Source organism: Dipodomys merriami, unplaced genomic scaffold (assembly GCF_024711535.1).
Source record: "Dipodomys merriami isolate MVZ:Mamm:240054 unplaced genomic scaffold, mDipMer1.0.p SCAF_5, whole genome shotgun sequence".
NCBI classification, from domain to species: Eukaryota; Metazoa; Chordata; class Mammalia; order Rodentia; family Heteromyidae; genus Dipodomys; species Dipodomys merriami.
This window is the reverse complement of record NW_027206068.1, coordinates 51,510,359-51,537,487: the sequence shown is the minus strand read 5'-3', so window position 1 is coordinate 51,537,487 and position 27,129 is coordinate 51,510,359. Positions and strand designations below refer to the sequence as shown.

General features: G+C 37.3%; 1 protein-coding gene across 2 annotated transcripts in view; it reads right to left on the bottom strand.

Moving 5' to 3' along the window:
• The window catches only part of Met (MET proto-oncogene, receptor tyrosine kinase), a 137,171-nt gene that overhangs the window by 33,246 nt on the left and 76,796 nt on the right, over window positions 1-27,129 (bottom strand). For both annotated transcript variants that reach the window (XM_069996618.1, XM_069996617.1), the window contains 6 exons: window positions 19,842-20,033; window positions 8,697-8,831; window positions 7,600-7,773; window positions 2,363-2,523; window positions 964-1,066; window positions 721-857 (listed from right to left, as the gene is read on the bottom strand). In XM_069996618.1, the coding sequence (XP_069852719.1) occupies window positions 721-857; window positions 964-1,066; window positions 2,363-2,523; window positions 7,600-7,773; window positions 8,697-8,831; window positions 19,842-20,033 (902 nt within the window). The remainder of the gene's footprint in view (window positions 1-720; window positions 858-963; window positions 1,067-2,362; window positions 2,524-7,599; window positions 7,774-8,696; window positions 8,832-19,841; window positions 20,034-27,129) is intronic.

Below are 27,129 nucleotides of genomic sequence, written 5' to 3'. Positions count from 1 at the left end.
TGGTACTTGAGCAAATTGAGCTCTTTCAAGTCTAAGAAGCAGAAACACAACTCCTTCCAAACCCAGTTTCCTCTATTTCTTCCACCCTCTTGACATACTCTAATTTTAAATCTTGATGGAAATGTATATTCTAATTGATTGGCATGACCAGACACTCACATTTGCAATGTAGCTAGGGCTCTGAGATTATCACAATAGGAAGATAAAACTCAGAAAAGCAATTAATATACATAAAGGAAAGGGTAGAAAAATCAGCAAAAGGAAACAGATTAATTTGGGAAGGAGACAATCTCCTCAGTAGGATAGTAAACAAAAAAGAAAAAGACTTTTTTCTTTACTAAAAATAGTGTCCTTGGTTTCCTAGAAACAGGCATTAATCTAACAGCATAAGAAATGAAAATAAATATTGTGTACCTGTATGCAAATGATGAAATGAAATCTCTCTTATATAACTAATTTTTTAAAAAAATTTTTGTTTTTTTCCAGTCCTGGGGTTTGAACTCAAGGCTTGGGCACTGTCCTGAGCTTCTTTTGCTCAAGGTTAACATTCTACCACTTGAATCATAATACCACTTCTAGTTCTTTCTGTGTATGTGGTACTGAGGAATTGAACCTAGGGCTTCATGCATGCTAGGCAAGCACTTCTACCACTAAGCCACATTCCCAGCCCCACAACTAACGTATTCTAATAAAATGTAATAAAATAAAATAAATTTACACCTTTTTAAAGTGCATGTTTTTCCACCAATGGAAATGTGTCTAGAGTTTCCACTGTTTAGGTATTTTCCAGTTAAAGTAAGTAAAGTGCCTCCAGCCTTAGGACCATAACTTGGAGAAATACTTGTTATTATAGGATCCTGAAAGGGAGATAAAAACAAAGAAACTTGTTAATTTTATCATTCAATATACATTCGCTGAAAATCAAATATCTTAGTTCTTGAGAAAAAGAATGCTTGGACTTACTACATAAGAAAATGTACTGTACTGGGTTGCTCCTCGACCATTTGAAATAATTATGGACATATTGAAGTGCTCATTCATTGCTGGACCAACTGTGCATTTCAACCTGAGGGGGGGAAAAGCAAAATTAATATGCTACAAATCCACAAGCATTTTCTGGTTTGGCTATTGTTAATGATGACATGTTAACTCCAAATTCTGAGCTGATGATTGAACAGTAACGAGAGTTTCATAGTAAGCATAAAAGGCTGAAAATTGCATGTCTACTTTGTATTGTTATGCTAAAGTTTATATTAACTGGAATAGAATATTTACATAAACCAAATAGGAAACATTAGAGCTCCCCCATGTAGATTTTGTCAATTAAAATGAGTACAATAATCTTAGTCTATAAAATTGTAGCAGTTGGAATCATCTCGCTACAAAGAATTCAAATCTCTTCACCAAAGTATGTCAACAGGGACATTTCTATGGTTGTATTTGTCATACGTTTAGTAAATTACTTAAAGGCTAAAAAATTTCGCCTTTAATTAGGCTTTAATTGGGGTTTTGATTAGGCTTTCCACAGAATGATCTTATAGTTCTGAAAAAATTTAAATATAATTTGTAAGTAACTTTTAAAAGAAGAGAATGATTTTTCATTTTTCAAGTTCTAACTTATAATGCAATAATTAAGAAAACTGATACGTATGACTTCTAGAAAAGATTGTTTTGTCATTGAGCTAACAATTATAAACTGATTCTTTGGTATAAGTGAAATTAATATAGTTAGATCTTTTGTAATACCAGAATAAAGTCTATTACATGCAAAATTAATTCAATCATAAGAGATTCAACCAATAAAACCAATGTTAGCACATGGTAACCAATATTTTCTGAATTCATTGCTAAAGATGGATCTTAGAGCTTTTAAAAAGCACATATAGACTATAGCAGAATGAATATAAATATAAATTTAAGTTCATTCAGGAAGTCTCAAAAATGTGACTTGGAGGCTTCTCTATGCTACCAAGGACTTCTACGTGAATTTGGATAAAGGATCTGTATTAAGTAGCTTATTGACTTTCACAGAAAAAAGCCTTTGGGGTCCATATTTGAAGATTAGAAAGATAGAGTGCCATTCTTTCAAATCTAGTCAATTGCTGTTGGGTTATAATGGCTGCCAAACTCTGGAGACCAGATTTTTCGATTTTTCACCTAGGCCATGTTACTTTTCTCTTCCCCTAATTCTCATAAGTAAATCTGAGCAAAATGAAACAAGTCTACAAGTTGTACATCAGGCCAAAGTCTTTACTAATTCAAGAACGAATGTTTTGAGCATTTTTTAAAACCAGTATTCATTCCAAAACAGGACCCATCTTCCATTCCCAGCCCAACAACGCATAAATTTGAAGAACCTTACATATTTGTGGTGCTCTCGCTTAAGGTCAAGGTACAGCTTTCATTGCCAAGGAGAACTTTGGTTTTCCTTAAATCAAATTTATTATTTCTCTTGAATCCAAAGTCCCAGCCACATATGGTCAGCATTGTCCCTCCTTCAAGAGGTGCACTAGTTGGGAAAACCTGTAAGGTCAACAGAGAACTTTAAAACAATTCAATATATTATTACATTTCATATCAGTAGAAAGCCAAAACAACTACTTAATAAATAGTAGGGAATTCTTCCATTCTCCCACAATCTAGTAAAAGTTGAACTTGGGCTAAAGGAAAAGGGTCAGAAATTCCCGAGCATCTGCAACAAGCATTAAAGCTACCTGACATGCTGATGATACCCAGATGTTTAAGGAGTTCCAGAGATGGGATAGAGAGCCAGAGTCAGCCTGGGTGGCAATGAGGGGCCTTTGGAGCTACTCTGCAATGAACTCACTTTTTATTTCTAAGGCTCAGACTCTCATTCACTTGTAACTGACTGCAACTTCTCCTTCATGAGACTCTGCATCAAACTCTGGTCCAAATTCCTTAATAGGCCTAGAAGTGAAGGTCCAATAAATTTATGTTGTGTTTTCTAGCTGTGTGTACAACATGCTTATTGTAACCCAGAGAAAAAAAAGAAGCTGCACACCAAAAGTATCTCTTTCGATGTGCAAAGTTTGTATAGTTGCATTCAACAGATGTCATAATACTAAATACATAGATGGTATTTAATACATGTCTGCTTTCTCTCTCCCTCCCTTCCTCCTCTCCTTTCTCCTCCCCTTCCTCCTTCCCTTCCTTCCTTCCTTCCTTCCTTCCTTCCTTCCTTCCTTCCTTCCTTCCTTCCATCCTCCCTTCCTTCTGCATCATCTATATGACAAGCACTGATGAACATATATATGGCATACTTTTTTATCTTTATAGGTGGATCTACTTCTTTATATCTATCAATTCATATTTATTAATGATGGGATTTTCATTGTCCTTTAAATGTGGTCTCCATTTACTATATAGCATGTACATGACATATAATTAAATTATGTAACATTTAATACATACAGAACTCCAGAAATAGATGGTACCCAAGTCAATGCTCTGGAAAATTTCCTAATTTATCCATTGCTAGTATATTGCATTTCATTTTTTAAAGATTAACTTTTTGCCACATGTTTGATATTCAGTCAATAATAGGTTCATTGCATTGCTGCAGCCTCACTTTGGTGTGGTAATGTGAAATTTGAGGTTATTAATAAAATTTTGTCAGCCATGATATAAGCATTAGGCACTTACCATGTCTGTAAGACAACTGTTCTGAGGCTAAAGCTATTTAAGCAGAACACATTTCTAAGTTAAAAATAAGTTTCTCCTACAGAGCTGTGTGACAATTGAGAAAGGAAATGCTCTTTTGGGGGACATATTGTAAATTGTGCTGAAAAGTACAATGGTGGGAAAGCTTGGCATGAAGATACCAGCAACTCAAAAACTAGCAAGAGTATTTGCTAAAGCCCAATTTTGTGCAAATCCTGTAGAAAAGGTTTTAGCAAAATTCAAATTTACAAACATTCCCAGTTTTCTTAAGTAAATAATCACAGACCCAAGTCTTAACATATCCTTGTTACCAAACCCCATAAAGTCTTAACTTAATGCTTTTATGATATCCATTTTACCCATAAAAATCCATTACACAGTTGTGCCTTTCATGACCATTTACCTCGTCTATGTGGAGCCAAATGAGAACTACTAGGGCAAAAAAATCTGTTTATTATTATACTAGAAATCCAGTAGGAGAGAACAAGACATCCAACCCTCCCAGGACTCTCTTCAGCCTGAAGCCGACACACAGCTGCTGTTCCCTCTTCTAATCAGAAGACTCCCCCACCTAAAACAGCTGCCCAAGGCTGATGTGGGTCTGATCCTTCTACCTACTTCCCCAGTTCTATGGAAAAGCTGAAGTCTGTCCCTGGACACATGTTATCACTTTCAATATAAGGTAAAGTGCCTGGGAGATGATTTCAGAAAAAACTTTAAGAGTTGCTTACCCGGTACACCAGCAATAGAGATGGATATTATAAACCTCTAGATCCACAGGCTTCAAAGGCCAGCTCTGTCTAGTTTTTCTCTTTGGGCTCCTTTCCTCTCAGCTCATGGGATAACCTTCCCTCTTCCATGGGTAGGGGAAGGAAGCAGTCATGGACCACACACCCTTGAACAGCCCCAACAATGGGCTGGCAAACTCTGAGTTATCCCAAAGCTCAGAGAAACTCGGTGAACAGGAAATGAGTGTCTGACAGAATGCCACAGAGGCTCTGTCTCCCACTTCTCTGGCTGGGGAAGACATAGCTCTCATTCTATCACTGATGGGCCAATTCCAGCAGTATTTTTAAATTTAAGATCATGGTTTATTTTTTTTTAACTCATTAAGATAAAATATGAGAAAGGTTTTTTTAAAAGAGTCTTTGACAATTACAATTCATAATGAAAGACTCCTTTCTGCTTTAACATGACAAAAAAGTCACAGATGCCTTTGTGGTGGTATATGATATTGTCTTGCTGGTTTGGACAACTGCAAAGAATTTCAGCAACTGATCAGCATGTACCTTGAAAAGCAGGTTAAAGTGTATATATTGGAAACTGAAACTATATATATTAGCTGGATTTTATGCATGTAGAGTTTAAGAGAGATAAAGAAAAGATGAATAATCTGTCCATTTTTTTTGCAGTAAGAATGTTAAATGTCATGGTCTAGTGTAGCATGAAATCTTCCTAACAACTATGAACTGAGAGGATTTATGGACTCAGCTGTACCACTTTCCCTCTGACTATATAGCCCATGCCTTATTGATTGGGCCTGATACAATGCAACCTTTAAAAACATTCCCAAATGTACAAGGATGGTCTTAGAGAAGATGAAAGAAGGAGCCCCAAATATATAAAAGATTCTTTGGTTCCCCATTTCTCAAATATTGATTTATCTTCAGCCTTTTTTGTTTAACATAGCCTTCATGATTAGTGAAGAGAAGTACAGTGGATGAAAATGTTCCATTTGTCTTGGTTGGTTATTTTTTGAAAAACGAAATTGTTGTGATTCCAGTGTGTGTGCAAACACACACACATAGACATTCACACATACATTCCATATTTCTTTTTATGGAATGTGAAGAGTTCAAATTTCTAGTGCTTAAAATGACCAAGGCTCTGTGCTTATAAATGCATTAGATTATATGTAATTTTTAAGAGTATATGAAGTACATAATTACTTAGTATATAAATACATAGATTTACATTTGTTTTCTTTTTCTCTCTTAGCTCTTTTCCCTGACCAGTCAAACTGAGTCTTGATAACTATGTCAAACCTAATGGAAAATGATTAGACTGAAACACAGTCAGCCACTGCAAACCTTGACCTAACTAACCCGTAACTAAATGAAAACAGCCACCTGCTTAAGGACAGCTCTTATCCTGACCCACACACTTTGTTTACTTAGGAATGAGCCAGGTGAAGGAGATCTTTAACTTAAATCTTTCACAAGAACAATATTCTAAAGTCCAACAACTGTTCTAAATGCAGGCAGAAAAAATACATACTGGATCCTCATCTGGGAATTATTTTAAAGAAAAATATAACTGAACCAAAGAATCAGAGATTTTCATCTAAGTTGTGCCAAGCACAAACTTAGGTAAATAAAGACACAGTTAGTGTGCATGGCTAAAATGTAAAATGTCAGGACTGAAATCCACTGCAGAAACTAAGGTCCCAATAGCAGGAGGTGCCTTTTTCTCCTTGTGGACTGAATGTCCCTAGTGTCTAGGAAAGGCCATGTACTTTAAAGCATATATACTTAGAAGTATATATATATATATGTAAACTCATATTTATATATAAGTATGTACTTTGTAAATATATATAAGTATATATATACACACATACACTGTATAAGTATTTTTTGGGTAGATTAAGGCATGAAATGGCTCACAGAAGATCTTAGCAATCAGGTCAGCCTTTATAAACACATCCAGGTACACTGAGACAAGATTCCTAGCTACCCATGGGTGTTGACCCTTCACTGCCTCCCACAATATTCTGAAGACAATTTCCCATCTGTGATGATTCAGTGTTTCTGTCGAATGGTTAAACAGGAAGACACCTTGTTTCCTATCTCCCCCAGGGTGGCTGGCTTATCAAGTTACATGGTTTACCTAAGAGGCCAGGGTTTGCCATGAACCCATCTGTCCCTACGCTGATAGAGGCTCTTGTCTGGGCATCTGACATGAAGGAAAGAATGAGGAATCAGAATGGGTCAGTCAGGTGGGAAAAAAATAAATCCTAGTGTGAAGAAATGAGGAGCAATGCTGCTCTGTTTTACATACAACACTAAGGGAGAGCAGACTCCAAAGAGTGTGGCCAGTAAATGTGAAACAAGCACTTCAAATGCAGGACTCAAGAGTGCTCCTGTGTCTTGTATATACATTTATCTGATTTGGGGAAGGGAAAGGGAATAACAAAATGGTGAGACAAAGTACAACAGATGCACCAATGCAACAGTGATACTCCCTAGACATTATGTTAGAAATGAACTTTACAACTTTAGGGGCAGAGGGGAGTCAGGGGGGAGACATAGTGGGAGAAAATAAGGGGGTGGTTTAACATTGTTCAACAAGAAATGTATCTATTAGCTGACTTACGTAACTATAACCTCTCTGTTCATCACCTTTACAATAAAATTAAATTAAAAAAAGAAATGTACTCAATATATATGTAACTGTAACCCCTCTGTACATTACTTTTACAACAAAATTAAATTAAGAAAAAGAAATGTACTTATTTACCTGACATGTATCTGTAACCTCTCTGTATATCACCTTTACAGTTAAAAAAACTGTAAAAAAAATCTGCTTTAGCAGTCTTTTTCCCTATTTTGGGAAAAGCTAGAGCAACAGAGGGACAGGTTGCTTTGGCTGATGCTTCACCGCTAAAAGAATAAATTGAGATTTGGATTTTTTAAAAAGAGGGTTTCTGCAAAATTAAGAAGAGTGAGGGAAGGAGTGGGTAGGGAAATGATGGGTAAGAATGTTGAAAGGGATGACACAGACAAAAACATATTATATTCACAAACTGCTTTGTTAGATGGCAACTCATTTGTACAACTACTTAAAGAAACTTTAAAAAAAATTAAAAAGGAGCAATTTGTGTTTCCTGAACACGTAACAGCTGACAGAGTTTCTGACCTTATAGATTGCTGGCAGACAGGTCTCCTGAGTCCATGTCCCACTGGGGCATTCATCTGACCGCACACACTGATCATGGCACCAGCCACACTGCACAAAGGAAGGGGCGGATAGACACTGACTGCAGGATTGGAAATGTCCACAGCCCAAGCCATTCAGGGGGATCTTGGTGATCTGTGAAAAGAAAGGACAGGAAGAGGAGTTTTTGATTTGTTTAAGTAAAAGTGGAATATATAAAACCTATAGATAAACACATATAATTTTATAGTCTATTGAATCTGTGCGAACTGTAATTATTGTTGTGTTTAAAATGATAAAGCGACTCTTTCCTTTCTTCTGTTGTTGGCACATAGATGATAAAGTTAACACTGCTAGCCAGTAATAACCAAGTACAGTGGTAAATGCCTGGAATTCCCAACTACTTGGGAGACTAAAGCAGGAGAATTGCAAGCTCCAGTCCAGCTTGGGAACTCGTAGTAAGATGATGCTTCCAAAAATCCCAAACCAAAACCAAAGCAAAATATTAATATAATAGTACCATTCAGGTACACAAGCATCATTATTAAATGTCAGAGGTTCTAGATAGTGTGGACATTTAGCTCTGCCTGAGATTACTTACAAATAATAAGAGAGTATAATTTAAGATGTAAGAAAACACAGTTGCACCCCTGGGAAATTCTAAGTAAGGTTGCATTCAATTCTCCTACTCAGATGCACAGCTTTGTCCCAGAGGAAAAGGGATTATTGGCTGGAGTTAGATTCCAATATGTATTTGCAGGATTTATCTTCTTGCATTACAGTTTTACTCTTAAGACTGTAATTTTCATTCTGTAGAGCTCTTCTGGAGGAGAAAAGCACAATATGAACATCTCCCTTAGGCTTAATATCCCTTGAATTAAAAACTTAATTTAAAAAAAAACTTAATTTTATTTCAGAAGATCTATGGAATACTCAAAAAAGAACATAATGGAGACTGGATCTAAGATGAAGAGAGAAGTTATAAAACGAAACAAAACAAAACCCATAAAAGGCTGGCTATAAATATCTCGTTAGGAAGAACCATATCCATGGAAACTCTGAGTGGAAACAGGGCTTACCTTCTTCCCAGTGACAACCAGAGTGTAGCCATCTTGGTTCAGTGGGTGCTCTACAATCACTTCTGGAGATACAGGGTGGGAATCCAGTTGAAAATTCACATGGGGGGTGAATGATACTGTTCGAGAAACCACAACCTGAGAAACATAAAGGAAACAACCTCACTCCCACAAGCCCTGTTATAAATACAAGTAGAAATGTGGATGATCATGATAATCACAGATAAGGAGAACTCGTGGGTGTTTGAACTAGAAACTCAACAGTTCATCTTGCTGTAAATCAATACGACATCCTCTAATCTCTTGCCTTGAAGCCAATTCATCGGAACCCTCAAGACAGACTTTTGCTATGATCTTTTAATGGAATCTAGGGAAGGAGATCTTCCAATCAATCAGCCAGCATATGCATACAAATCCGCACAATTGTGTGGACAACTGTAAGAGCCAAAACTCTCCTCAGAAGGAAGACATCACATTGGTTCCAAGGATTCTGGATTACGTTTTTTAATCTATCCTCTCAATCCTCCCTATGGGGCAGTTTTCCTTGACGTAATGTAAGAGTAATGGAAGTGGAGTCTGGAAACCTGGAATTGGTTCCGGCTTTACCACTTTTAAGCCGTATTTATGAATCTTTTGAGCTCAAAATAGGCCCCCTGCTACGTGGAAATGATGTAGTTACTGTATTTTTTATATGCTATTGTCCCATGATATGTTATTACTTCTATTGAAATAAAGTTCTGCTTCTTACACCAGCTTCAAAATAAGGCCTGCTGGTTTAAATAATGCCTGGGAAATGAGATTTGAGAATTGGGTGTCAGTACGGCTTTCAGATATTTCTAATTGGGGATCTTTCCCAGCTATGTAAAGTTCTATAACCCAGGGATGAAATTCAGAGTCAGCAGACAACAACTGAGATAAGATCATGATAATTGTTTGAGCTGAATGCAGATTTTACGAGGGTTTAGGAGTGCTTCAGAGAGACTGTCACTGGTAAGTAGGCCATCAGTTTGCATGTACATGAGGGTGTAGGAGGCTGAGACAGATCTGGGCTTGAAATCTGCTCTGTGAAATTGCCTGACATCTCTAATAATCTTTTACATTGCACTGAAAGTGCATCTGTTTGCCTTGGTTCTGAAAATCATGGGACAGACATGGGCATCTGAGAGAAGGATTAAACTCACTAACTTATCATGTTTGTTATTCATATTCATAAAAAGAGAGTGCAAATTAGAGGAATAACTGCTTTGTATTCTAACAAACATACAAACATAACACTGTTCGGGGGGGGGGGGGAAACAACAGTTGTTTTTTTTTTTTTTTCCCCAAGACAGTAGTGGTGATGAGTAACCTGCAACAATTTAGGAAGATTTCCAAAGTACCTAATTTGTTCTCAGAGTGGACTGTGAATCAAGAAACTAACCAAGCTCACACCACTGAGCCATAAAATTTTAACATCATAACATTTTGGCTCTAACATTTGTTCTACTGCAAGCACTCAACAGTTTCAAAACATCTCCATTAAGCATGGTAGCTATATTTGTACAGAAGTTAAATGATGGTTCAAAAGTCATGTGGTCAAGATGGAAAGTACTGTTATTTCCTAAATTTAGAGCCCAATAGGCACTTCTAACCTTTGCAGGCAAGTGTAAAAGAATTTAGTTACCAACCCTATCTCTAACTAGGGGCTGGTTATATATCAGGCATCAGAATTCTTAACCTTTTCTTCTCTAATACCCAGATTTCAATTGTCTAGCTTTTAATCTTAACTCACTTCCAATGCTTAGTATCTCACATTTTGTCTTTTTCACTTTGCTCCACATTTCCCTTGTCATTGCCAATCATTTCAAACTGTAAAGGTGAAAAAAAACCTCCTTTTCTTATGCACAAATCAAAATCAACACAAAACATCAGCCTGTCTTCATACTACAATTCTACTCTTCACCTGTTCTGTATTTTCCTCTTCACTGAAGATTATTTGTCACTATGAACTACTAGTTCCATGAATATTTACATTTTGTCTCTGTCTCTTCATTTTTACCATGCTATTTAGATATCCCCAGAGCCCTTTGAAATGATGTTCTGTGGTTTTTAAATGCCACCGTCACATGATATGTCAGGAGTGAAATTTTGGAGCCTTAATATCACTCTATATCTAATCTTCTTGTTCCTACCTTCTTGGTCTTCCCATAATTATATTAGGCAATCAATCTTAATTACTAAATTGCCTTCTTTAACTTTATCAAATATCCAAAGTCTATATCCAAATATTTATTTCTCATAAAGTATGGTTCTTTTTCTTTTCATAAAGAAGCTCTTAACACCTTGGTCTTGGATTGACTGTTTTTCCCATCAAACATTTCTGTCTGGAAACTTCATACATATGAAAATGTACTTTGAGAATAGGGAGTCTAATCAAGCCAGGCTAAGCTAGGCAAAGTGATTTAAATAGAGATTTCACTGATGCCTCAGAATTACCCTGTAAGGTAGCTACTATTTGCCTTAAAGAAAATACAACATAGATCCTAAGGTAGAAAGAGTTAAGTTTTCAAGTTACTTCATCCAGAATCCTTGTGTTTGACCTGTTCTTAAATACTCAGCCACTAGATTCTTGGAGCACCAGAGTAAATACCAATAAAAGGGTTCAAGTCTGAGCTCTGGTGAGCTGAAGCACTCAAATTACTTTCACAATATATTTGCCTTGTCAATTACTCCTTGTTTCAGTAATCTTGGCCGCACAAGTTAAGTGTGCCTAAGCCTCTCCACCTAAATGGTATTTTGATGGCTCTGAGGAAATGTGACTAGCTCAGCCAGTGAAGTTCTACTTTTAAGCATGAGCTAGCATGAGTGTTGCTTGGTATAGAAAATGGGCAGAAAGGGAAGGCAAGAAGGCCTTGTGGAAAAGGGGATGAACCTTTGGAATGTAGAGTAGAGATTGGACCACAGAGGTAAATACCTTTTCAGTTGATCATTAGCCCTTTCTCTGTAAAGACATCTACTGTATTAAAGTGCCAAGAATGCAGTTCTAGCATCAATTCCTCCTTTTCCATTGCTGCCAGTATCCTAAATAATTCAGTAATCATTTCAGCTCTCAAAATGCCCCTGAAGCAATTCTTAAAGGATTTAGGAGTTGTTTTTTGTTGTCAGGGAGATATTTCTAGGGACAGACCAGAATTTGGCATGAAATTTAATTTTGAGGATAAATCACTTGGCAATCTCAGAATAATTAGTGTGTAATAGTATACTGGCAATTATCTTTTGAGTTTTTACTGTGTCTTTAGTGTTTAGATCATAAGCCCTATTCCTCTACTACTCTTGAGAATGCAGGACTAATACATTGTCTTGAGAGAAGAGGGAGGGATCTGAATTTATTCCATTGTTGGGCTATTATTTCACATGATCTCTTGCAACAAATAGGGAGATGATATGACAAAGATAAATAAAACTGTTGTTATGTGGTCCCAAAAATTTGTAAACTCAATGAAATGGTTTTAGGTGAAATTCTACAAATATATAGAGTTTAGATTTCCTTACCCTACATAAAGTTCTATTCTAAATCAAGCTACTTTTGAATTTATTTTTTAAACAATTATGAACACAGTTTACCATACAATACTTGAATGTGGCTGTCTGTTTTCTTGAGTGGATAATTTTTGTTGTTGTTAAGCAGACAATTCACTGGATTTTAGAATATTTATAGATTTGTTGAATCATCATAATAACTAAGTTTTGAACATTTGTATTACTCTTTTCCTCTCAAACACCATACACCTTTTAATTATTATCCCTCATTTTTTCCCAAATCCTCTAGCCCTTGACAACTCATATTTTCTATTTCTATATAGGATTTTTCCTATTCTAAATGCTTCATATAAATTGAATATGATTTTCTACTTAATATAAATGTTTTAAGGCTTATTCACGCATATCCTGCTTAATAATATTTTATTCCATAGGTATATACCATAATTTAGCTATCTATTTAATCACTTGATAGATATTTGGGTTGTTTACATTTTTGGACTATTGTGAACAATGCTGCTATGAACAGTTATGTATAACTTTTTGTTATACAAGGCCTCCACTTGTTACGCTGGTGGTTGCTCTACCTCTTGTGCCATATTCCTATCCCTTTTCTTGCTCTAGTCTGTTTCAGATAGGGTCTCATGTTTTTCCTTGGGGACAACCTCAGACTACAGTTATCCCCCCTCTGCCCCCTGGGTACCCTGCCCAGACCTTGTGTAGAACTTTCAGTGTGAACATGTGTATCTCTGTATACTTGTCTAGTAATAGAATCATTGTGCCTTATAGCATGCTGTATTTGGTCTTTTAAGGTACTGCTGAACTGTTTCCCACAGTGTCTTGCCAGTAGTATTTGAGAGTTCTGACTTCTCCACAAGCTCACCAACACTTGTTATTTTCCATTTTGTTGATTCTAGTGGGTGTGAAGTGGTACTTCATTGTGTTTTTTGCTTGTATTTCTCTGCCAAATGTTTTCTAAAATTAAGAGGAAGGTACTTCTGGAGGTTCAAAGTCTCCTATTGGAGAAGGAGTCTTTTAGACACCCCTGATTAGTATCTTGAAGAACATTTCCTCATGGTCAGACTGGACCTTTGTAAACAGCATCCAAGACAGGCAGAGGTCAAGGAGGAATGGGAAGGGAACATGTATGATTCTTGATAGGCTAAGCAGTCAAAGTAGGAGATGATGTACATGCCCCAGGGCCTGTGCTTGGGAGAGCTGGTGATTGATTGTTGGTAGTAGGTAAATCATGGGGCAGGCTATGGAAGGAGGTAAAGGTGTGGCAGTGGGATAGGGGAGAGTGGAGGCCCTGAAGGAGAGGGAGGGGCCCTTGGAAGTTACCAGAAAATAGCCAGTCTGAGGGTTTAACATTAGTGGCTGTGGGCTAAGAATATTTTATATTATGTCATATTCTTGGAGATGCCTGAATGACCACTAAAATTTTTGTTGGCATTACACTTCTTTCCTTTCCTTTTTCTTTTGAGATTGAATCTTAGTATGTAGCCTAGTCTAGTCTCTGATTGGTTATTTTTGCCCAATGCTGGTGGCTCACACCTATAATCCTAGCTACTTAAGAGACTGAGATCTGAGGATCGTGAGTCAAAGCCAGCCCAAGCAAGAAAGTCTGTTAGAATCTTATATTATCTTATATCCAATTAGCTACCAAAAAGATGGAAGTGGAGCTGTGGCTCAAGTGGTAGAGTGGTAGACTTGATTAAAAAAAAGCTCAGGAACAGTGTCCAGGTCCTGAGTTCAGGCCCTGGGATGGACTGACACACTCTCTTTCTCTCCCTCTCTCTTTCTCTGACTGACTCTCTCTTTCTCTTTCTCTTTCTCTCTCTCTCTCTCTCTCTCTCTCTCTCTCTCTCTCTCTCTCTCTCTCTCTCTCTCTCTCTCTCTCTCTCTCTCTCTCTCTCTCTCTCTCCTGTCTGTCTCTCTCTCCTGTTTGTCTGTCTCTTTCTCTTCTGTCTCTCTCTCTCTCTCTCTCTCTCTCTCTCTCTCTCTCTCTCTCTCTCTCTCTCTCACACACACACACACACACACACACACACATACACACACACCCCTGACTATTCTGCCTCAACCTCCAAGTGCTTGAATTACAGATGTGTGCCACCATGTAGTATTTTTTCCTTCTTCCTTTTCCTCTTTCTCCTCCCCCTTCTCTTTTTCCTCCTTCACAGTATTAAGTTTAAGCTCATTTTTTTTCCTCCTTAGGCAGATGCTCTGTTGCTTGAGCCACATTTTCAGCCCTTTGTAATCTGCTTAATTTTGAAATTTGAGGCTCAAGGAAAAAAGTGTGAGTAAAGATGATGACATTACTGATAAACACAGTGGATTATATGTGAATGTGAACTTAGAGCTTCTGGTAATGTGTGTGCTTCCCTGTGGTACCCAGAACAGAATACACTTTGACACACAGTAGGTTCTACTGTATTAAATGTATGAAATTAGAAGCTTACTTGAGCCTTGATGAAGGCCTTAGTTAATATTTCAGAATTTAGATAATCTTCAACAGTTTAATTTGCATGTCAAAATATGGTTTCTGATACCTCATGCTTTAGAACAGACTAGTTTATGATAGAAATTTGTGTTTATATGGGAAAAAATCAGAAAGTAAAAAAAAACTTACTTGCTTCAATTAAGACATACATTTACTTTTATGAAACAGAAAAAGATAAAGAGTAGAAAGTAGAAGTAACTGTTTGGAATTGGCAGCTCAGATTTAAAACTAGGAGACAAAATGCCTGGGGCAAGATTGAATTAAATAAATTTTCTCTGATTTTTTTTCCTCTTTTTGGTAAGTAGGCATAAGAGTTTTTTTTTTTAATGTCAACAGGGAACTAGGAAAAGGCAAAACATTTCACTCATTAATTATGATGCTGATGAGTTTTCATTCTTCGAAATGAGCTAAAAGTGAATCCAAAAAAATGGAACCTCTAGAAACCAAATAGACTAGAAAAATCAGAAAACAATTAAATAACCAATGCTTTCAGGTCAACATTATTGATGCACTAATTATAGCACTGCTAATCTATGTGCACAAAATATCTGTGCTGACATGATAAAAGTTCAAGAAATACTGGTAAATATATTTCATGTCTTACAATGTCTTTTGTTTTCCTAAAATGCATCCATGAAAGATATTTCAGTTACTCCTTGTTACCCAACACCAAAATGAAGAAAAGCTTCACATTTTCCCCATGCTTCCAGATATTTGTAATGTTTTAAATTTCTATGTATGTGATAGTATAGAGAATATATGTCCTTCAAGAACAAGCATTAATTCACTTTAGGAGTCTATATGAACTGAGCTTAATATTTTGTGGATATAACACTGAAATTATTACTTACAATAAGTTGGTTGTTGTTTTTTGGTACAAAAGAAATTTCAGGGCTCTTGAGCATATTTTCTTCTCAAGAATAGACAACTGATGCAGTGATGGAAACTTTTTTTTCAAAGGGCAGATCAAATTTTTATCTGAATGTTTTATAAAAGAGATGGGAGAATTAACAACCCCCAAAGAGAAATGATATTTGAGTTTAAGCTTCATTTGCCTGTGTCTCTGCCTAACGCTTATAATATTGCTGAATTCATGATCTGTGTCTCCATAGTATATAATAACAGCAGTTCCAAATGTGATGTATGCACCAGGCTTCCAATGAAAAACATACCCATGAGATTCTATAACAGGTATGCCATATTGGTGGCACAGGAGCCCAAGGAATTTGAAGACAGCAAATCTTACTGGATGGGGGTCATTTTTCTCAGGTTCACTGATTATTAACATCATGTCTGAAGCGATGGTCATGAGCAAAGGATGTCTTTTTAGTGGATTCTTACCTCTTTTATTTCTGGCCTCTATTAGTCCAGGTAAGCACAGAAGAGAGAGGGTATGGGGAGGAATGTCTATGAAGGAATCGGGGAGCAAGGAAAAGGGGAACAGAGATAGAACCAAGAATGTATCATAGAGCCTACTGGCAGCTGTGGTTGTACCCAGGCAGTGGGCACTGTTAGCAGGCACAGGGTGGTTGCTGGTAAATGTCTGTGAAGCTGAACTTGAAACAAACCTTAGAAAGGCGTCCAGCAACCCCACCCACCCCAATCCTGGATCCTTTCACTTTCTATGGACTGACAGTCATGCACAAATATTTTAATAGCAAGGCTTTGCATTTAGAGATTAAAGGCCTTATACAAGTTCTGTAAAGAAAGAAAAAAAAATCAAGCAAGCATTGTTTGGATGTAGATTAGCCAAGGAGCTCAGAAGAAGGGACCAGGCAATCCCTATGATTAGTCCTGTGATCTTCATGAGAATCCCTCCTCCCTCTCCCACGTAGCCCTGCAGGCTATACTAGGGCTCCTTAGCTACATTTTTCCACTCCCTATGCCTTACAAGAAGGCTCATTCTCACTGTTTACTTATACTATCTCAAACATCACTCGTCATATTATTTTACTTCAAAACATCCCAAGAGAGTGATCACACAGATCAAAACCATTTTTGAAATCTATATTGACACATTTCTACAGATAGAGACTCACAAGGATGTACCCGTCAGGGTACTTAGAATAGCTGCACCTGTATGAGATAAGTTACACTTATATAAACTTTGAGAACATGTTAAAAATGTCCTCCCTGCCATGCTCACACTATTGTTAGCTAAACAATGTAATTCTTTCTAATCAAATAACCACTGTGAAATACCTGATTCACTTTGCACCCAACAGCTGGGACTTCAGACTCTTTTTCCCAGCCAGAGCTGAACTCAAGCACAATGGGAAGGGCAGAAACAGCTGCAAACTCTTGGGGGGAGGGAAGGGGGAAACATTGCAAAGTAACTTTGCCATTAGGCTGCAGGGTAGGAAGGAAGTAAAATCATTTTTCTTTTCCTTTTCATGTGTGGCAGCTGTCTTTGCAGGGGAAATATATATATATATATATATATATATATATATATATATATATATATATATATATATATCCCCATGCTATTTTGTAACAGAAATGGTATAGTATTTATTAAAACAAGAGTTGTGGAAATGCAGCCTGGCTACAGATGTAGTGTTCTAACCCTGTCAAAACATTTACAGAACTTGGTAGGAAGTCACTGCTCTGGTAGATCTAGCTGGAGAGTTCACTGTCTTGGCTCTATTCCTAGTGCCCTCTCCCTCCTCCCCAACTACTATTTGCTGTAAACAATCTGGATTTCAGAGATGTTGACTGTCTGCTTCTTCAAATGCTTTAAGTTTATTTATATAAAACTTAATGGAGTACTCTTAGGAAAGTGTCAGATAAATTATTCCTCTGTGGATCTCTGTTGCCCTCATTCTCACCTCCCCCCACTTTTTTTTTTTTTTTTTTTTTACAGGCACTATTGATACAAGATAAATGTTTTCTTCTATTTGGCCAAAATTTTATTTCCTTAAATGCAGGTCTTGTATTTTCTCTGCTTCAGTTATTTAGGCCTAGTAAAGCAAAGTTAGTAGTAGGCTCACAAAACATGTTGATGACTTAAATACCATCTATTAAAAAAACAGTACCACCAGGACTATTAAGAAATAAAGGTCTGTTTATTTTCACCTTTTGTTTTAGATGCTGGTAATATTTGATTGCTTTTTAATACACACAGTAGTAGAAAATAATCAACTGTTATAGTAAAACTGATATATATATATATATATATATATATATATATATATTTCTTGGATGGCATGGATTCTTTATTTAAGAAATGGGATTTTAATGAACTTTCGCATCTGGAAATAGACCAGGAACATTTGATGTAAAAAAAATACTGAGCCTTAAGTGATTATAGAAAGTATGCTAACATGAACCTGAATTGGAGAGAAAAAAAAAACTTAGAAAAACAAAAGCAGAAATAAGGGGGGAAAAGCCATTATTGTGAGCACATCAGGTAGCTAATACAAGGAAGCGTCTCTCACGCTCCTGAAAATTCTTTGTAATTGTATCCGATACCTCGATGGAAATTAAAAATACATATAAATACTAGGTGAATGTAGCGGCTCACATCGATAATCTTAGCTAATCGAAGGTAGAGCTAGATAGAATGAAGTTGAAAGCTAGTTCTGGGGAGGGGGGGAATGTTACTAAGACTGTCTGAAGAAGAAAAAAAGAAAAAAAATAAAGACACACCAAAACACAAACTGGTGTATTCCTATCATTTCAGGTATGTGGGAGGAGACAGAAAGGCTAGTCTAGGGAAAAAATGTGAGAGTCTATCTCAAAAACAAACTAAAGCAAAAAATGATTGGTGGCCTCAACAGAAGAGCACTTGCTTAGCAAGTGTGAGGACCCAAGTTCAAACCTCAGTATTTCTCCCTTGAACCCATACATAAACACAAACAATACTATATATTTTACAAGGATAATACGTACAAATACACAAGAGAGCATGTCAGTGTGGGAGGTCTAGATTTCCCTCCTTCAGATTTTGAGAAGTTAATGATAGAATTAAATGGTCCAGACAGGTAAAATCGATAAACAGCAACACTGGATTAGGGGACAGAAGGGAGGAAGAGAAAAAGGACAATTAACAGCAATAAGGCAACAGAAGTTGGGGGTGGGAGAGCATATAGGCTCACAAGATCAGTATTATCAGTTTTGAGCAAGAAAGGTTTTACTTACATGTTTTATGACTTTTTAAAAATATCCCACCATGTAAACTAGTCAGAGGAATGTAATTAGTAGGTCTTAAAATATGGTGACAATCAATATCACTACTGTTGTCAGTATATTTAAGAATAGAACACAGATATAAAATGTATAAGTAGGCAAGGTTTACTAAAAGCCAATGTGTGACAAGGATATTAACTATAAACAGACGACTATAAACCAACCATTTCCTTTTACCAGAAAGTTCTACTACTATTCACAGAAATTCAGCATTTCCATAGATGTCATCGTCATTCACATTAGTCAAGTACCTGCTAATGAACTCATGGAGAAAGCACCAATAATTGCTAAAGCAGCAAAATAAATTCAGCACTCTAGCACTTTAATTTCTGCAAAATGCTATATGAACTGTGATTTTTTTCTTGGATGGAAATCATCTTCTTAGTTATTAAATGTATTTCTTGATAAAACCATTTTTTAAAAAAGTAGTTGAGCTTCTTTGTGTTTGACCCCACCACCTTGTAGAATCAGGAGAGCCAGAGTCACAATGAGATTTGGATGGTAGCGTCCCTTCCTAACTCCTGCCAATACTTCTCAATGATGTGAATGTTTCCTCTCATGGAGATGCACGGTTTACACAATAGCTCTCCTTTGATCCACAGCTTCCCTTAGAATAGGAAAACATCGCCTGGAAATGCTTTAATTGTTTCATTTTTACTTTCCAATCATGTGATACAAGTTATGAATGGAAAAAAATCCCAAACCATTCCAGACATAAAAATTAAAAGGACCACAAACTGAAAGCTTCAAAAGTTTAGCAAAAAGAAGCCATACCCATAAAAAGTGGATGGAGGCTTTATTGTTTGGCTTTTAGACTGTGTCTCTAGCTTCAGCTGTGATTTTCATGTAAGAACGTACAAACACCTGACTGCAAAAACAAAAACAATTTAACTGTGTGATAGCAAATAAAGGAGAGACTCCCAGAAAACACTCACCTGCATGAAACGACCCTCTGATGTCCCAAGATTAGCGATGGTGAGGTCTCCTTTAATGAAGGTAGAGATGGATGTTAAAAGCACCTGGTTGAACTGGCCCATGAATAAGTCAACACGCTGCAAAGCTGTGGTAAACTCTGTTCGATATTCATCACTGCGCACTTCACAGCCTGACGAATTTCTCAGAAGTGTCTGGAATAAAATATGACCATAGAATTCGTAAGAGTCCAGATGCAAACAAGCTGGGAACTAACTTTTCTCTGTGTCTATTTAGAGCTTGGAGAGGAATACAAACAGACCAACAATGCAGACAGATATAAATATTTCCAGTGACTGAATTGCCTCCAGTTTTACTAGGCATGATGTGCGTATACACACTGGAAAACTGGAGACAAACCTTACTACCACAATTTGCACTGTGGTTCAACATGTGCATATGAAAAGATGGAGCATAGCAGGTGCTATTAAAAGAAAAATAATTTAAATGTTTGATCCACTAATACAGACTGTAATGCTTCTAGCAGGGAAATCTTATGAGATGTATTTCAGCTGGAATAATAAACACTAGACTCATCTGATAACCACATTTTAAAAATGTGTGCCCCTGTGCCTTTTCATGCGGAGAGAACATAGGAAGTGGCAAGCAATAAATAACTGATTGGGAGACAGAGAAGAGCATAGATTCAAGGGTCCACATCACATCCTGGTCCAAAATGCTTATATACTGTGGGTAAAAGTCCATACCTTGCAGAATTGTTGCAGAATTGTTTACACAAACATCTTTCAAAATAAAAGAGCAAGGGCTGGAAAGGTGGCTGGGCTGGGAAGGTGGCTCAGTGGTAGAGCGCTTGCCTTGCATGCATGAGGCCCTGGGTTCGATTCCTCAGCACCACATAAGCAAAAAAGAAAAAGCCAGAAGTGTCGCTGTGGCTCAAGTGGTAGAGCACTAGCCTTGAACTGAAGAGCTGAGGGACAGAGCCCAGGCCCAGAGTTGAGGCCCCACGACCAGACCCAAAAAATAAAAATAAAAATAAACAAAAGAGCAAATACCAAATGTATTTGTTATCACTGGCAAAACAAACAAACAAACAAAATCATCAGATATCCCAGTACAAGTTTCTTGAAAGCCAAATAGCAACCTGGTAACTATCTTTATGTTTAACTTCAAGTGAAAGGAGTTAAAAAATATTGTTCAGTAATACATGATAACTAAACATTCCTCAATTCGATGAGCCAGTCTCTCTGTTTTATGCCTCCCTATCAGACCAATGTGTTTATATCTTCTAAGAAGTTTTTTAGTCTCCATTGTATAAATTCATGAAGCATTTATGCCTGGCTTCAATACCAGAATTTCTCAAGGTCACACCTAATGACTATTCCTCCACAGCCCCTTCATACTCTACCCTGAAAATTTCTTTCTCTTCTATGATGTCTTCCATTTAGCGAACACACACACACACACACACACACACACACACACACACACACACACACACACACACACACACACACACACACACACACACACACACACACAGAACTGTATCTCCAGTCATGTATTTCAGAGATTTCAGGCTCACCCTGACCAACCTTCCCAGTCCTGATGTTATGACATTACAAATCCATGAATGGCTCTATTATCCCTTCAGGTGCACAAGTTAAAAACTAAGTTTTATCCCAGATTTTTCCTTCTACTTTAGCCCCCATTATACAGTCCATCTCCAATTTCCATCAATCACACTTCCTAAATATCTCGTACTCTCCAATCTGCACCACTACAATCTTCACCTTAGATGTCCCCACCTCTTTTCTGGATTACAACGATGGCTTCCTATTTAGACTCATCACATTCACCATCATCCCTGTCAGATGATTTGTTCTTTCCTGTGCAGTAGGGCTTTTTTCCTCCTTAATACACATTTGATTATGGCCTCTCTACTTTAAACACTTAATACTTGCCATTGTTCTCAGGAAAAATAAAAGCACATTTAATATGGCAGGCTACACTTTACCTCATCTGACCTCTATCCAATTTCTCCTGTTCTCTGAGTCTGCTTTCTGTTTTCCATAATGCCATGTATTCTGTTGTTAGGAGCCATGGCACATGCTGTTTCCTCTTCTTGGATGACTGCTTTCATCTGCACTCACCTTGTGAACTCATATTTCCTTTAGAATTTAGCTTACCATCTTCCAGGAACCTGCCCTGACAATAATTTCAAGGTCAAATTCTTTTTCTATAGTTCTCGTGATATCTTTCATTTATGTATCACAGACAGCATAGCATAGATTAACACAGTTATAGTTAAAACATTGTATTTGTTCATGCAATATAAGATAATGGGAAATTTCTCTTGCGATGGCTCTCTTCAACTAGACTCCACTCTCTCACTGCTATATGGTTAGTAGACTAAATATCACACATAGTTTATAGCTAATAATTATTAACTAAATGAACAAGTAAGTGATCCAATCCTAGTTTGATGGAGACAAATATAAAGATATGAACAATATCATTTAAGTTTTTTATTTTCCTGCAGAAATTGGGGAGTGTTTATGAGAGATAAATAGAGTAATCTGTCAGGAGGTTATATTAAGGAAATGAAATTTATCCCTGGGAAGGAAAAGAGAGAAAAAGTTAATTTACATACATTTTTGTATGGAGCAACAAGTCCGGGAAAATAATAAGCTAGAACTTCTCTATTATTCCATTGTTATAATAAGTTAAAAATTAGCATAATATAACTCAAGCTAACTTACTGTTTAAGAACAAACCAATTTAGTTCATCTTGTACAACAACCTTACCATCTGTCACATGGTGGGATTTGACTTTCATGATTAAAAGCCACATAAAATGCTCTATTCCATCTACAACTATTTCTTTATTTTCAATGGCTATGAATTAGCAAACTATGAGTCTTAGAGTGGCTAAACCTATTGACTCTTGTTAATGTTTTAGTTCTAGGTATTTATTTTGAAGTATTAGTGATGTCAGTTTGCTATTTAATTAGACGCTTTCTTCACTGAAATGCTATGGATTGCTCTGAAGAGCAGCAGATAACAAGGTCATATTAGCAACTCAATAGTAATTGATTAATTGATAATTAAGTTTCCATTGATGATCAGTGGTCCATTTTGCAGACACAACCAAAGCCAAGGGAAGCAGCTCAAAGGAGCAAAGAACAAATTTTAAATCTAAGGCTATCTGAAGTGTTGCACTGCAAAAGCAGCCACTTTCTTTAGGGCAAGGCTTCTGTTTCTTGCTAGTTCTTATTCTTTTTCTCTAAATTGAGTAGACAAACATGGAACTGTAATGCCTCAAAGTTGACCTAGGGTATAGTACCACTTATTGGATTCACAACAAAATAAAATAATTTGTTGGGCTATAAAATACTTTGTGACATAAATAATACTCAAAATAATTAAGATGTTAATTTGTAGCCGGTGCCCGTGGCTCACACCTGTAATCCTAGCTACTTAGGAGGCTGAGATCTGAGGATCGAGGTTCAAAGCCAGCTCAGGCAGGAAAGTCTGTGAAACTCTTATCTCCAATAAACCACCAGAAAACCAGAAGTGGTGCTGTAGCTCAAGAGGTAGAGTGCTTGCCTTGAGTTGAAGAGCTGCGGGACAGTGGTCAGGCCCAGAGTTCAAGTCCCATGACCAACCAAAAAAAAAAAAAGATGTTAATTTGTGATATAAAATAATTTGCTGAGAGATAAAATATTTTCTGTGAGTTGTCTTTGACTATAAAATATTGGCAGGCTACCATCCAAAAGACAGAAACTGTCTTATTATCTTTTCTGCATGGTACCTGGCACACAGTAAATATTTAATAATACTTGTGGAAAAATAGTGTATCTGCAAATGCTAATAGACATTGAGCCTATTTCCTACCTTATTTGCTTTGAGGTCTGGATTGGTTGGAGATCAGATATGACTAAGTGATGCTCACAGGGTCTTCAAACTTGCAGGAACTCACTGGAATTTTTTTTTTTTTAACATAGAGAGACTGATACAACTAAGGGCTTTTAGCCTCTATGTACCTCTTCCCATATAGACAAGGCACAAATAATAGAACTCTGAATCAAAGTGAGTATAAGTGAATGTAAGGAAGTGAATGGAATAATTATATTATTCACTTCATGCCTTTTTATTTGGAAAATCCAACTCTTCATGTAGTAATTTTTGAAGGACTGAATTATGCCTTTTACTTTCTGATAAAATTCCTAAGTGTGAAGACACTGCACAGTGTTGGGTAAGGATCTACTGAACTTGTTGATTTAAAAAATGTGCAATTTGGAACTAAAAAACAACAAACAGCATGTCAGGTTCAAGCGGCAATAATAAGTTGAGAAGTTGAGATCTTTTACTTTTTTATTTTCTCCACAGCAAGGTCTGCAGAGGAGAGCTTGGGTGCACTGCAGGAGAGGGAATCCTCCTCCTCCTCCTCTTCCTCCTCTTCCTCCTCCTCATTGTCTTCCTCTTCTTCCTCTTCTGAATCCTGATCGACTCAGTGATAGGCCAGGGCAGCAAAAACTAGCTTAAATATTTTTATGCCGTCTTTGAGCTTTAATAATATAATCGATTAAGCTTAAGTTTTCCACATGGCAATGGTGAAGCTGTGTTCCATCATGGATATCTTTTAGTCTCATTCGCAGTGTCTCTTAAAGCTACTGAGTAAAGGTGTTTGCAGTTCATTGGTCCAGGGAAGATGGGATAGCCTAGCTTTAATACTCTATATACAGTTGCTGGGGCTCAACTGGAAGAAGAGACATTCACCTGTTACTTATGCATTCTTCAAGGTCATTCGGCCCTGTGATTTGGGCACAACTAAGCATAGCTGGCAGAAAACAACTGGAATAGAAGCTGATTTGGAGAACTGAAGAACTCTACAGAGTCTTTGGGCTAGCAGGAGGAAGGAGCCAGAGTGACTCTCTCTCTATAGTAACAAAGGGATATAAAAGAAAGGGATGGGAGAGAGATAAAGGAGGGATAGGGAGTGATCAAGGGAAGGAGGAAATCAGTCTTTACTCTCCACATACAATGTGCTAGGAACTCAGGCATTTGCACATAGAAGATTCACAGCAACTTAAGTTTTATCACACTCAGGACTCAGTCATAGAACTCAATTCATGCTGGGAACAGGCCTCAGAAACCACTTCTCTCTGCTTTTGAAGCTCATAAATGTCTTTTATAAGTGTTTACTATTTTGGAAGATGTTCTGAAATTGCACAATTACAACAAAGCCCTCAAAATTATCTTATCCTAAGGGCTGTGGGTATAATTTAGTGATAGAGTGTTTGTCTAGCTTGCACAAGGCCAGTCCCAGTGTGTGTGTGTGTGTGTGTGTGTGTGTGTGTGTGTGTGTGTGTGTGTGTGTGATTATGTGTGCATGAGAGTGGGAGAGACTATACATCTTATACCAACGCCTAATTTTCAGACTGGAATTAATCATTATTTTCTGGATAACAGCTGAGAGATAATTTTGGGATATGCTAATTAGCTTGGCTCATAAATCTAGCTCTCCTTATTGCCTGTGCTGGTTAATGAATATGACCATGCATGCATTCAGATTACTTTGAAATTATGATCCTCACTAACACGTTTTCCTCTAACCTTTTCCATTCCAAGTCATGATGAATTCCTGCTGAATTCTGTCTAGCACTGCTCCCAGCAGTCCCAGTCCTTGCTTCCACACCCAAGCCCTGCTTAGGCTAGGATTTCCTCCTTCACTCATACCTTCTGCCTCCTACTTCTTCTGCATGAAAGTTGTCATGAGATGTCATTCCTTTTTTTCAAAACCGTAATTGCTTTACAGAAGCCTGCAGTAAAAATCTTTTTCCTTTAATTTTTTTCCTCTTATGTAGCCTAGGCTGGCCTGAAATGTGCTAGATAGCCCAAACTTGCTATATAGCCTCAGATTTCAGGGTCTGCTGCCTCTGCCTCTGCTTTCTGGGCATGTGTGCCCCCATATCTGACCCAATCTTCTTAGTATGACATTCAACTCTGCTGCCATTTACCATTTTCTCTATTAAGGTACAAGGTGCAGTTGACCATCTAGGACCCAAATAAAACTGACAATGGTCATCCTGACCATGGTCAGAGCCTACTCGTGCATCTTTACATTGCTTTGGCAGTAGTTACTCTACTATCTACTTGTCTCTGGCACCCATTTCTTGCTTGGGTATGCCAAATTCTATCTTCTTCTAAAACCTTTCTTTACAACTCTTTTCAAATGACATAGGCTTTATGTTTTATTGAAAGCCAAAGGGGGAGATAGTGACAAAGAGTAAAGTGGATAATGTAAGCATGTACCTTGAGGTGTCTGAGTCATGAGGAAAAAGAAATGAGGGAAAAACACCTCACTCAAGACAGTAAAATATATTGTTTAGGCACATAGCATATATACATACAAATATAGTGCAATGACAGACCAAGGGAAAATAAACGCTGAATTCACCATCATTTATCCGCCCCCCCCCCTGCTTTTTTTTGCCGGTGGTGGGGCTTGAACTCGGGGCCTGGCTGCTGTCCCTCAGCTCTTCAGCTCAAGGCAAGCAATTCTACCACTTGAGCCACAGCCAGCCCACTATTTACTTTTTTTCTTAGTGGGACAGTGATATTTTTGTGATGACATAGGTGGGAGACATCAAAAGGCAAAGGCAAAGTTCAGCAAAACAAAACAATAGTACTTGAAAGGGGTGCAGTGGGATCAAGGGGAAGGAGGTAAACAAACGAGGGGAAGAGAGAGAGAGCACTGTCAAGAATCCAAATTATATCCTACAAAATTAAGAGTGAGAGAAGGAGTAGGCTGGGAAGGGACGGGTGAGAACGTCGGAAGGGGTGACATTGCTCAAGACATATTGTATTCATGAACCACAACTCCTTTGTACAACTACTTATGGACAATAAAAAAATTTAAAAGCATTGACAATATACTCTTTAAATATATGAGTATTGGTTTTATATGTGCACACACATGTGTGTGTGTGTATAATCTCTAATTCTTTTTCACACACGGAGTATATAATCATCATAAAATTTTAGAAGAAGGAGGAAATGGGAAATGAGAAAGTAGAATGAGACATTCAAGAACTTCCTGCTCCCTAACTCCTTGATGTCCACAGTGGTTTTGAAACGTTCTCATGGGGTTTCTTAGCTCAAAATAATAATGCCAATGACATTTATGTTGTGGATTATGGTTTCCAAAGCATACCATATCATTTCAACCTTTCCACAGATTGACTCACAATTCTACAGGTGAAGGAACTGCTGTCCAGGGTGTCCAGC